This window comes from Chroicocephalus ridibundus, chromosome 3 (genome assembly GCF_963924245.1).
Source record: "Chroicocephalus ridibundus chromosome 3, bChrRid1.1, whole genome shotgun sequence".
NCBI lineage: Eukaryota > Metazoa > Chordata > Aves > Charadriiformes > Laridae > Chroicocephalus > Chroicocephalus ridibundus.
Window position 1 is genome coordinate 12204247 of NC_086286.1, and position 12348 is coordinate 12216594.

General features: G+C 48.1%; 1 protein-coding gene across 1 annotated transcript in view; it reads left to right on the plus strand.

Moving 5' to 3' along the window:
* Window positions 1-12348, plus strand: part of ACSS1 (acyl-CoA synthetase short chain family member 1) — a 39023-nt gene that overhangs the window by 12914 nt on the left and 13761 nt on the right. The window contains exons 3-8 of the mRNA XM_063328023.1: window positions 2205-2404; window positions 3886-4061; window positions 6749-6901; window positions 8598-8745; window positions 9052-9189; window positions 9752-9844. Coding sequence (XP_063184093.1) covers window positions 2205-2404; window positions 3886-4061; window positions 6749-6901; window positions 8598-8745; window positions 9052-9189; window positions 9752-9844 — 908 coding nt within the window. The remainder of the gene's footprint in view (window positions 1-2204; window positions 2405-3885; window positions 4062-6748; window positions 6902-8597; window positions 8746-9051; window positions 9190-9751; window positions 9845-12348) is intronic.

Sequence of the window (12348 nt, forward strand, 5' to 3'; positions counted from 1 at the left end):
TATCACTTCCTGTGCTCTGCAGTTGATCAGAGCTCAACTTTGTTTTGGCTCTTGAGTATTTATCCACATCGAGATTTTTCTCTAATGCAGCATGGGATGAATTCTGGACCAGAGAATGTGACCTTTTAGGACAAGGCACAAAAACAAACGTTGGGTGGGAATGCATTATTGGACAGAGTCACTCAGTTCAGGAACTTAGTAAAAGTAAGCAAAATCATACATCTAACAGTCTGTGCCCTTATGTAGATAGCAGGAACGTGCATGGTCATAAGGCGCTTGGGAAAAGGTATTGAAAGTGCTTCAGAGTTTAGGCTGATAGCTAGCTGTTAGGGATTAGGAGGAAATTCAGTCTGGGGTAAAGACGCTCCATATCTGCTTTCTGCAGGGTTGTGGTCTCTCTGCGGTGGCAGCTGTTACCAGCTGCTGCCAGAGAGCAGGCGCTGAGCACATCTGGCCACCTCTCTGAGCGCCTGTGCTTCAGGAGTGGCCTATCCACTTGATGCCACAGGAATAGTCTTAAAATAAATTACACAGGGTGCCGTGGCTGGGGTTGAAGGCTCGTTTTCTTACCTTCCAAAGGTGACAGGGGAGTGGTATCCCTCCAGCCATCCCTGTATCCTCTTTGTACTTTATGGCTGTGTCGCTTCACTGCCTTCACAGCGCAGATGGAGTTTTATCCTAAAGAAATAACATGCCAAGTTATTCTCACCCCGTGGTTTTAACGACATTTCCAAAGTGGAGCACTTGGGTTTTGCCTATTTCCAACTTGCGTTGGTTTAAAAAAAGAAGCTAAACAGCTTTTTAATGGACCAGAAACTACATTTCATTTTGTTTGCAGCTTAGCCACTGGCTGAAAACTGTTTTTGTTTGTTTTTCCACAGCTATGGCCGGTTCTGGGAGATAAAGATACATTGGTAGACTCATGCTTTACAGCTTATTATGGAATGCAGACCCCTGAAATTCATTTGTTAACAATTTTTGGAGTCCTTGGTGTCATAGCTTACAGACCCCTAAGGGTTCACAGGTGACAGGTTGAAGATGAGCGTGCTGAGGAGTAGAAGATACCTCTCTCCTCTGGGTCTCAGTACTCAGCGGGTTCCTGGACCCAGAGGACAATTTTTATTCCTGGCGGACTCTGCGAGTCTTCTCCTCTGAGCTGATGACTGCCACCAGTAAGGGGTGCTCTGCTGCCCCTCGTGAGGGTCACCTCCTTCCTTGGCGTGAGACCACTCCTCCCCTGGCACAGTTACCTGTCTTCTTCTCAAAGCCCTTCCACTGCAGGCATACGGACCTGTTCCGTTCATGACAGCGTCTTGGTCCCAGGTGTGCCTGCAATCGCGTTATCCCCCGTGCAGCCATCAGAGTAAGCGTATGTGCGAGTCCTTGCCCGCAAACTGCTTTTTCGTTCCTTAGAGGAACATTTCTGCTATTAAGTCAGCACGTCGCAGCGGCAGGCCCTGTGAAAAGAGCCTTTGTTCCTGTTCTCGATGTTCCCAAGTTTCTCTATGCAAGAGTGGCCGCAGTTTTACTCGGAGCACTGTCTCCGTTCTGCGAGACTGTTGGGCTCTGTGGCATGGCAGGGTGAAGTGACAGGGAAGGAATTCGGGCTGCGGGCGATCCGGCTTTGATGGGAGCCTCTTAAAATCTGCCACTCACACAAGTGTCTGGGGACTTCTCCTTTTCTTCCTTATGCATGCAAATGCGGAGTTTACCCTTGCAATTTAAAGAGAAGCTCCTAGTTGTGAAGCACTTCCAGCAGTTCCACAACATAAACAGTGCTGGGAGTCTTTGGACAACGGCTTCCGTTTCATCTTGTGTTTATCCCACACGTGTTCCCAGTAGCTGCTTCTGTCCGAGCCTCGTGGGTAAAAAAGGCATCAAGGATGGCTAAAATGGACACCGACTTCTGGAGCCACTGGCTTGCTGGCTGCTCTACCCATGCCAGAGCCCGGCAGCTCCGGGCAGCGCCTGCAGCTCTCATTCGCTCATCCTTCTTCTCTCCCCAATGGCAGGAGCCGCCTGGCTCTCACCACACCCCAGGCCACCCTTCTTTAAGATGTAAAACCTGGCGTGCCCTATACTGCTGAGATGACAAGGCCCAGAGGTGGTCGCGATGCCTTTCTCGGTTCAAGTTCATCCTTTTTTTGCTCTCCCACATAAAACAGATAATGTGGTTGCATGACAACGTTGCTTCTGTACCGCAGGGAACTTCTGGATCTGACTTGCCGTCTTGCCAACACCCTGAAGAAATATGGGATACAGAAAGGGGACAAGGTGGCCATCTACATGTCCGTGTCTCCCTTGTCTGTGGCAGCCATGCTGGCTTGCGCCAGGCTTGGTGCCGTTCACACCGTGGTCTTCGCTGGATTCAGCGCGGAGTCCTTGGCTGGGAGGATCACGGACTGTAAGTAGATGCAGACTGGCAAACGAACCCCTCAGGATGGGGCTCCAAGACATATCCCAATTCTGTGTTTTCTTGGCAGAAAGAGAAAAGGTTCATTCCCAGCTGTCAGGATAATTCACTCTCCTTTGCAACGCGCTGCGAAGAGCCTTTTCCTTAGTGGCAGATGCAGTATCCTCTGGCCGTCCAATACTTTATAAGTTGCTTAACAGTTCAGCCTGCGCTGGGTTACTGCCAGACAGCAGTGAAGCTGGAGGGAAAACCAGAGCTTAGGCATGGGACCTGATTTGTTCTTTCGCAGTCTAATCGCAGCGTTCCTTTGATACTCCTGCACAGTGCTAATGCTGCAGTCTCGATGGTGATACTGTGATTTATGCACAGCACTGGAAGTGCTGGCAGCCTGCCCCGGCTCTGTTAGCCCGTGTACCAACAGACAGAGATGTTCTTAGCCCAAAGCGCTTGTAGCGTGATTAAGTAAAAAGTAATGCTAAAAATACCAGTAAAAGAACAAAACAGCAAGTGGCTCATGTCCTAGCAGTCACATCAGTTTCTTTATGGCTAGTGTGAGGGAATAAATCTTACAGAAATTTTCATGCTTTTTTTCTGTTTCAGTAGAGTTAATTTACAGAGAGCAAGTACATGTTTCAGTTATCCCTCGCTTTTCGCCACTTGTGTGGAGGTGATGGGCTAAAGAGCCATTTCTCTGCAGCCACAGCTCTGTACTTAACGCAGTGTGGTACGGTTTGAAGTGCTCTGCCAGAGTGCTGCTCTGTGCTATGGCTTCCAGGAGGCTTCCCCTCAAGGTACGGGTGAGTTTCAGAAGGCTGCAGGTATCTCAGAGCAGGGTAACGCCTCCGAGAGGCTGCTGAGCTTGGTGCTGTTCCCTTCGGTTTGCAATGGACAGTCCCGGAGAGAGGATGGGAAAGGGTAAAGAAGGTCCTTGTTCACTAAGGTCGTAAGAAGTCTTGCACTGGTTTCAACGTGTGAGCTGTTGGGTTACAGCAGCAGTATTTGCTATAACACAAGTAATTGGGAAGAAGCTGTTCCGCATGTCGGCTTTGCTAGGCTGGAATTGAGGCATTTAAATTGCAGCGAGTGATGCATAGGAGAGACATTGTGAAAGACTTTCTCATGTTCGTGATAGGCAGTGGAGTGGTCTGGTCTGGTGGGAAGGGGTAGAATAGCAACCATTGAGGTGTTTTAGGACGACTGGACTGACATGTCTCAGAAATGGTTAAGCTAGAGTGGTCCCTGCCTTGGGAGGCGGTGGCCTAGACAACCTATGGAGGTTTCTGCTGCCCCTGATCTCTGTGTGTCTCAGGTTTTAAAGTGTTTTCGTCAGTGATGCTGTTTTTGATGGACAGAAGTTCTGTGTATGTGTCACACATGTTGTACTATACGTCATCCACAAAAGTAATGAAAGCAGGGTGCTCATACTAGCCTGAAAAATGGGTGGTGTGCCTGATGTTTTTTTCTCTTTTTAGCTGGATGCAAAGCAGTTATCACCTACAACCAGGGAGTCAGGGGAGGCCGAATCGTAGAGCTGAAGACAACTGTGGATGAAGCTGTGAAGAACTGTCCAAGCGTAAAACACGTCTTTGTGGCTCAGAGGACAGATAACAAAGTCCAGATGGGTGACCGTGATATTCCCCTTGAGGAGGTATGTTGGTGTTGGTAAACCTTGCCTGTTTCCCCTGATGTTTCTTGAAGTATGTGATGTTTACTGTGCTGGGGGAGAGAAATAAGGGCACTAATAAATGTAGGGACCAGCTAATAGAGACATCTCTGAGAGACCCGATGCAGGGCTGTGCAGAACATATGTGTGAGAGTCTTGCTGAATGCTTAGATCGCGCACACTCTGATATTTGGCTCTGGTCTTCGATCTGCTGTGGGCTACACTGGGAATCGGCAGCCAAGGAGGATCGGGCAGTCTCCATACTTTCCTTGCGTACATGAGCTGAGCTAAAAGCCTATGAAGCAGCCGCTGCACTGGAGCTTGGCCCCCTAGTGCAGCCACACCAGACCTGCCAGCAGTGACTGGCCTTTACACTGTTCCTGGAGCAGGTTTTCCGTGTGAGCTGCTCTTCCCATGCTGCCACAGTACCCCAGTGGGCTGATGGATACAGCTAGTTGCAGTGACAGCATCTGTATGTCCCTGCAGTCACCTAGCTCTGCAGACGCTCACTGGCGCTCCGCGTAACTCCTTATAGGTCTGAGTGTTGGCTAGGTCGTCTTTCTCTCCATCTGTGCCTTTTGGACCCGACTTCAGCAGATTAAGAGGAGATGCCCCTTACGGCATCTGGATCTTCATCCTCAAATGGATCGCCTGTATTTACAGTTTGCTGGGATTGTGAGTTGAAGCAGCTCAATCTATGTTGCAAACGGTGCTGAGATTTAAGGAATGAGTGTTTCCTGAGGCCCAGAGTGCACTGACACCATGGCTGCTGCTCTTGTACTGTGTTCAGACGCTCTGTTCTGGTTTGTCATATGTCCTCTCAGAGCGGGCACTGTCGAAAGGCAGTGCAGAAATAATCAACTTCCTGGAGAGACTTAACATAGCCTGTGAACAGTGTCGTGGTTACCCCATGATGGGAGGACAGTGATGGCTTGGCAATATTTAGAACCTGTGCTTCCTGGGGAAGAAAACAGCAGTCGTTTTAATGTGTTTAGCTGGTACACACGGGACTGCAGCCCAATGCAGAAGTAGTTTTATCAGTTTGCCAGCAGCAGTAAACAGAAAGTACTCATCACAATAATGCCTGGAAATCAACCGTCTGCGGCCAAGATAATTACTCAGGAGTCCCTGTGCTGGTCATATGAGATAGGAGCAGCTACTAGGGTAAGTTAAACAGAGAAGGCAGGTTTTATATGGAAATTGTCTTCCTCCTTACTCCACAAAGCATATTCTGAATGATTTTCCCTAGTCTGCAAACAGCCGGAGGCTTTGGTGGTCTGAGAGCTGAGCTCAGCCCATTGTCAGTTGTAGGGTCTGAAACAACAAGAATTAAACCATTAATGCTGTTAACTCTGTCATTACTGATCTTTAGGGCAGTTGTGCTTTCCAGCTTTTGTGCAATGGCTTACTGCAAAATTTGACCTCAGGTTGTAATGGAGCATAGGAGAACTCCTTCATAGTTCCAAAAACTGGCAAGTCAGCCTGAATTGGTAGGGCTGAAATGTCACAATAAATACCTGAGATGAGCAGGAGTGCCGTAACTCAGAGGCTACGAATTACATCTGACCCTATCAACTCTTCATATTTTACTGAGCGTTGTTGTCAGACACTTATAAACAATTGGGCCTGCCGTTGGTGGTGTTCATTTGTAAATATAGCATGTTTACAGTGTATGCTTGTAGAAAGGCAGTACCTAGAAATCCCTTCAAAGAGCCACCTAATAACCCTTGCAGGAATCATTATTCATCTAGGACAGTACAGAGCTTGAGAGAAGCAAGCCAGCTGTCCTTTTTTTGCAGCCATATGTTGAGCATCTGGAACGCATGGTGATTACTGTGTGTAATTAAGTCTGTACACGCATAAGAAAAATGTTCAACCTCTTCCGGAAAAATCTACGGTCGGGGCAGACAAGCCCTCTGCTGCTGCAAGGTGCAGTGACCACAGGCATCTCTTTCCAAGCACATTATTTCCCCTTCCTCTGCCGGACTGGGCACACAAGCTGGGCCAAAAGTTTGCTCTGACCTAGGAGGACGTTGCATCCTTCCCTCCTGTGGTTCTGAGCGTAGGGGTGAGGAGAGGATCTCCCCGACCTGGCCAAACAGTGGAGTATGAGGAGAGTGACAGGGGAAGGAGCGTAAAGCACTCTCCTTCTCATGGGTAGAAGCAATTAGAAGTTGATGATCGAATGGCCAGGACAGTCATCCACCGCTGGGGCCAGGGAAGGGAGATGAACACACAGTTTAACCGTAGCACCGCAGGTTTAAAAGGCAAAGGAGGGTCCTGAACAGCAGCCGGTCAGCCCTGCTGCTGCTGTCAAGCGTGGTTCATGTTTGCAGTCACACTTTGGTTTTCTACCAGCAGCTTGCAAAGGCTGGCAATGTAAGCTATATGACTTAACCATTTTTTTCCTGAAATGTTGTTTTATCTGGCCAATTCCCCTCGACTTCCGTGCCTAGCACAGCTATTGGCGGAGAGGTGAGGTGCTATGCAGCCACAGGAGCCTTTCCACCAGGTGAGCACGTGTAACCTATGATACATCTACGGATGTTTGTGAGGGGGCAACAGCAACAGTGATTCTTGTCTCTGGACACTGCTGACATGCTGACAGATGGAAAACTGATCGGTTCCATATAGCCAAAGTCTACCTGTCATTGCCACCTTTTTTTCCTTAGGAGATGGCCAAGGCATCTTCTGTATGCGCTCCAGAGAGCATGGACAGCGAAGACACGCTTTTCATGCTGTATACCTCGGGCAGCACTGGGAAACCCAAAGGAATCGTTCACAGCCAGGCTGGATACCTGCTGTACGCTGCTGTCACGCACAAGGTAACTCCGCTGCATCCTCTGGAAAAGGTTCGCTTACCTTCCGGCAGTACTAACCAGAGGGACTTGGACTGGTGGGGGTTGCTGTATTCTCCGTTCGCTGCCCAATTGGCTCACTGGGTGTAAACAAACTGAAAAATACCTGAGAACATGTAATTAATCTTCAGGATTTGTTCCTGGGGAATACAATACTATGCAAACCAGAGCCTAGAGTTATGGAAGGAAGGAAACTGCGCTTGCTGCTACTTTTGCATTTAAAATGTGCTAGTGTTGCAGGTCAAAATTTGCAGACACTGAAGTGATACAGTTGAGGAGACTCTGCTACGTATCTTACTGGCATTGGTAATGTGAATATTACTGTATGTCGTGGTTTGGCCTTTTTTATGTCAGAGAGGATCTGAACTCTTAAAACAACCTCTGCAGAGCACTTCTTGTCTGAAGATCAAAAATGATATTCGTGCTCTGTGGTTGTTGCACCTTTGTGCTGCTTTTCTGTGTGATCCAGGCTAAATGGTTTAACCCCCTTTCTCATGAAAAAAAAAGTCAAGGCACTGCTTCTTCAAACTTCTGGTCTCAGCTCTGCATATGAAAAGGTAACCGTGAAATGTGGAGAGGACTGCAGTGAAAGATCTCCGCCTGGCTTTAGCGGTATCACCCTGTTTGTAATCACACACAATTCAGGCAGCGGGTTTTTTTTTTCTTTAGCCTGACACAGTTGAATTTTTAGAAGATTGGAATGTACGAGTGAAGGTATGTGCATGAAAGGTATTTGTTGCGTCAGCCTTTCTAAGTGACATCTCTCCCTTTCTTAGTCCAGAAGGTAGATCCTGCACCCTGGTGCAGACATGCAGGGAGGCACTGTATGCAGCTGCGCTCCCTGTGGTGGTGCTTCGGAGCCTTGGGAGAGGCAGGGAAAGGCACTTGCAAAGGTAAGGTGAGAATTAGCTCTCCTAGGTAGAGTGATCAGCTGGCCTGTGTGGCCTCTGTGGTCTTTGTACTCATGTGTGACACTCTTGTCCCGTACTCCTGGGGTTTTCTTTTAGTTCTGATCCACTTTATTTCATTTAAAACACAAAACTGACTCTCCCTTATGAGTCAGGACCTCTTCGCTATACGGTTGGCATTGTCCATAACCAAGACAAGATAACGAGTTCTCCAAGATATTTAACTTGGATTCGATGAGCAAGGAGAGGGGAGCATCTGGAAAGCGATACACTGATAGAGAAGCTGATCAGCTAAGAACAGTTTGCAGAAAATGTTTCATGGGCACATACCAGTTTCTCCAGCTTTCTTGTGGAAACCTGTTGACATTGGTGAGGGGTCTGAGTTTCTGAGGCCTTCGGCTTCCTTGCGGTTCAGGGTTAGCTCTCCCATGTGGACTGCCTCGGGTAGGCAACCTTAGGTATCCAGGGCTCTGGGCTTTGGTTGTAGCTTTGTTGCTCAAATCTGAGCATTTCCTGGTATAGCCATGCTCCCTGTACGTTTGCAGAAGCAGTCAGGAGCCTGGAAGCCCCGGTACTGGTCCCTCTGACTTGCTTCCTCGCCTTGGGCTGGCCTTTGTACTGCTGTGTCCTGTGTCCCTGGCTCCGCTCGCCCTGCGCGCTCTCTTGCTCTCGCGTGGATGCCCGGTCCAGCAGCTTACCTTTAAGCTCTGAGCCTGCCAACAGAAAGTCAGCTGGCCTTACATTTATCTTTGCAGTACGTATTTGACTACCAGCAAGGCGATGTTTTCGGCTGTGTGGCTGACATTGGCTGGATCACGGGACATAGCTATGTTGTGTATGGACCACTCTGCAATGGAGCCACCTCTGTCCTGTTCGAAAGCACTCCAGTGTATCCTGACCCAGGTGAGGAAGTGGCGGGCAAAGGTTTGGCTAGATATGGCAGCGTGACAAAGGTGACTTAGAAACCTGCCCGGTGTGATCTGCCTGCTCAGGGGAGGTGAGCTCCATTTCTTTGGACCGTGTGTCTATGACATTCAGGAACATCTGTGCATCCAGGGTGCGGGAAAAAAAAAAAAAAAAGTTGCCATTGGTTTTGCTGTGTACTCACAGTAGTCACAGCTTTAGCTTTGGCTGTTAACCTTCCCCCTGCGCATTTGCGGCAGTATGTCAGTGACAGACAGATAAAAAAGCCTGTTTGTGATCTTGCAGGTCGTTACTGGGAAGTGGTACAAAGGTTGAAAATTAATCAGTTTTATGGAGCACCTACGGCGATACGCTTGCTGCTGAATTATGGAGAAGAGTGGGTGAAGAAATATGACAGATCTTCCTTGAAGACCTTGGGGTCAGGTAAGGGGCGTGAAATCTTCTTCTGAAAAAGACAGGGGGTTCGAGCTGGTGAAATGAAGGTACCAGAGGAGCTCGGCTGACCAGATGGGATGTGGTTAAAAATAGATGATAAAGCAGGCTCCCTGTCTGGCTTTTCAGATATCTTCTCAGCAGAAGGAGAAACAAACTGAAATTGGGGTCACTGAACCTTAGTGTGATTGCCTGCTTCCTAGCTTATTTTGAAGGATTACATTCTTTGCTAAAAAGATTTATCCAATGGTAAATGACATAACTTTGAATTTTACTGGCATAGGTGACCTAAACAGCGTTTTCCTGCATTATTTAGGATTCCAGAGGTTCTTACACATGACCTGCATTGATTAGATACTTTCAGTGATATTTATTGCTTGCCTTTTGGTCTTTCTGGAAGTAGTCAGTCCTCAGTTCCATGAGTGCATTGCAGTCCTTTGCGCATCCCAGCCAAAATGCTGCCAGCGTTCTGCTTGTTGTGCACCAAAAGGGAGAACTAACTGCCTGCCAACCCCCTGAGTCTCAGGCTGCTTCCTTTCTTATTTCGGTCTAGTGGGAGAGCCCATCAACAACGAAGCGTGGCAGTGGTTCTACCACGTGGTGGGAGAAGGGCGCTGCACCCTCGTGGACACATGGTGGCAGACAGGTAAAAGGCATCCGCGCGGGGAGCGGGGACGGGTTGCTTGGTGGGTAGAGGAGGATTAATACATTCCAATTCGATCCAACGAGTCCGTCAAAAAAAAAACCCTCTCCTGGCATTTTGATCAGCTTTTGAAAGTCACCGGGGAGTTTCAGCACATAATAGCAGTGTAACAGAATATGAAAGCAATAGCAATGTTAGGTTGTTTTTTTTTCTTTTCCCCTCTAAATGTTCTTTGATGTTTTGAATGCCGGAAAATCTCAATTGGTTCTAGAAACAGGAGGCAGAGGTTGAATTTCTGGGCAAAGCTGGGAGTAGGCAGCTTGAATTGGAAACCTCATTTTCAATTATTTATCCAACTGTACTGACCTTGATATGGTCTTATCGTGAGAAGGCATTTACAGCACCGTATAGCCACAATCTGTACGTAGGTGTGCTTTGTTTCCCTTCCTGGGAATGGTCAGAGGAGGGTGGAAAACTAAGCCGTGTAGTCAAAGGGACCTAGCGCAGCTGCTGTGGCGGATTGGGAAGGAGCGAGCGGAGGCGTGTGCATCAGGTGGGCAGGGGACAGTGGCTGTCCCCCAGCAGGGCTGCCTGGGAGCAGCTTCTCCCAGAAGTAGTACGCGGTACTTGCGTTGGCCCTGGACCTTTGGTGCCTCAAAAAGGAGCGTGCTTCTGTTTTGGCAACGTGCTTGGCCCAGCTGTGCGCATCAGTTGAGGCTTTTTGTCCATTTACAACCTGCTGGACAGAGTGACTGGCTGTCATAGGTCCCTGTCCGGTTGGAGCAGAGCTGGTCCCTGCCTCCTGCCCTCTGTGGCCAGCAGCGGAGAGAGGCCACGGCGCTGCATTCCGGCTGGGGCTGTGCTGCCTGATGGAGCTCTGTGCTTGAAGGAGTCCTGCAGCTCCTTCCCGTCTCCTTCCTCAGCACCCGGACCTCTCTTCTGGGCACCAGCATTCAAGAGGTGTCTTGCAATATGTCCTTCTCAAGTCATGAACCACAGTTTGCCACGGAGCAATGGACTTAAAGGATGCAGCACAGCTGATGGGTCGATTCAGACTGGACGTTAGGAAGAGGTTCTTCACCATGAGGGTGATGAAACACTGGAACAGGTTGCCCAGAGAGGTGGTGGATGCCCCATCCCTGGAAGTTTTTAAGGCCCGGCTGGATGGGGCTCTGAGCAACCTGATGTAGTGGGAGATGTCCCTGCCCGGGGCAGGGGGGTTGGAACTAGAGGATCTTTAAGGTCCCTTCCAACCCGAACCATTCTATGATTCTATAATTCTGCCTCTGCTGAAAAAAAATCCAACCCTACTCTTAAAATTTCTAGCTGCCATTGGCCAGAATATTCATTGTCTTTCCAGTCAAGCTGCTCCTGATTTCATCCTTATTCCTGCTCGCAGGCTCTCTCTTCAGGATCTCTATGCCCCATCTCAATGGGATGAATTAGCTTCTGGCATACAACCAAGTTCCATTTAATCCAGACCAGACTTGCAGGCTCTTTTTATTTTCAGATTTGAAATAAAACCACCTCAGAATTCAGAGCACCAATGTTAACTACTGTCTACTTCGATTACTGAACTCTTAAACCACCTGGGTTCTCTCATGCTGAGCAGAAGCAAAGCCGACTGGCTGGGTGCTATACGCTTTCCTTTTCACTGCTCTGAAATAAAACACCGTGGAGCAGCAGTTGATTACTGTACAGTGACGGAGTTGAGAAGAATCTTTTTTTGCCCTAACATTGTTTTTGTTTGTTTGTCTTCAGTTAACTGGTGCGTGCAGTGTGCATGCAGTGTCTCCTATTTCCTCTGAAGTACAGGGTTAGATCTTATATTAAACTGTATTTCTCCTGGGTTTTTGGAGCAACCACTGTCAGGTGAGAGGTTGAAGAACGTTTGCTGCAGAGAGCAAGTGCAGAGTGCTTGATCTTACCTTGAACCGGGCATAGTTTTGCAGGTAAACAGCCACCAGCCCCTGGAAGCATAATAGAATGATAAATATTCATTAAATTGATTTTGTTAGAAAATAGAATCAATCTTTCTCCACAGATGATGCTTCCAATAAAGAGGAAGCCAGATTAACCTTGGAAACATTATATGTGCCATTTGAATGTAAAGGGAGCGTGGCAGGAGATCATAGAAGCAGTTTGATGGATGCTGCTTGTGGTCCTGCAGTGTCACCTCTCACAGCCAATTTCAGTATAGCTTGTTAATTGCGGTGTTGTATGCAGTGTCCTCTACGGTATGTTGCTCTCTGAAGCAGCAACCTGTTGCCAGCTAATAAAGCCTGGTAGGCGTAAAGATCAGCAAATGGTAATTTAAGAATCCACTTGAAAGTCTTTGAATGAGCAAATGAGTGAGACAGTAATTACGAGAAGCAATTTAAGTAGTGCGGTATGTGCAGATGAGAGAGAGATGGAAAATCCCTGTGGGTCTTACTGCTAAAATATGAGGTAGTGCTGTGCTGCGATTGACAGTAATAGAATCAAAGCTGTGTTTGAGTTTCACATGT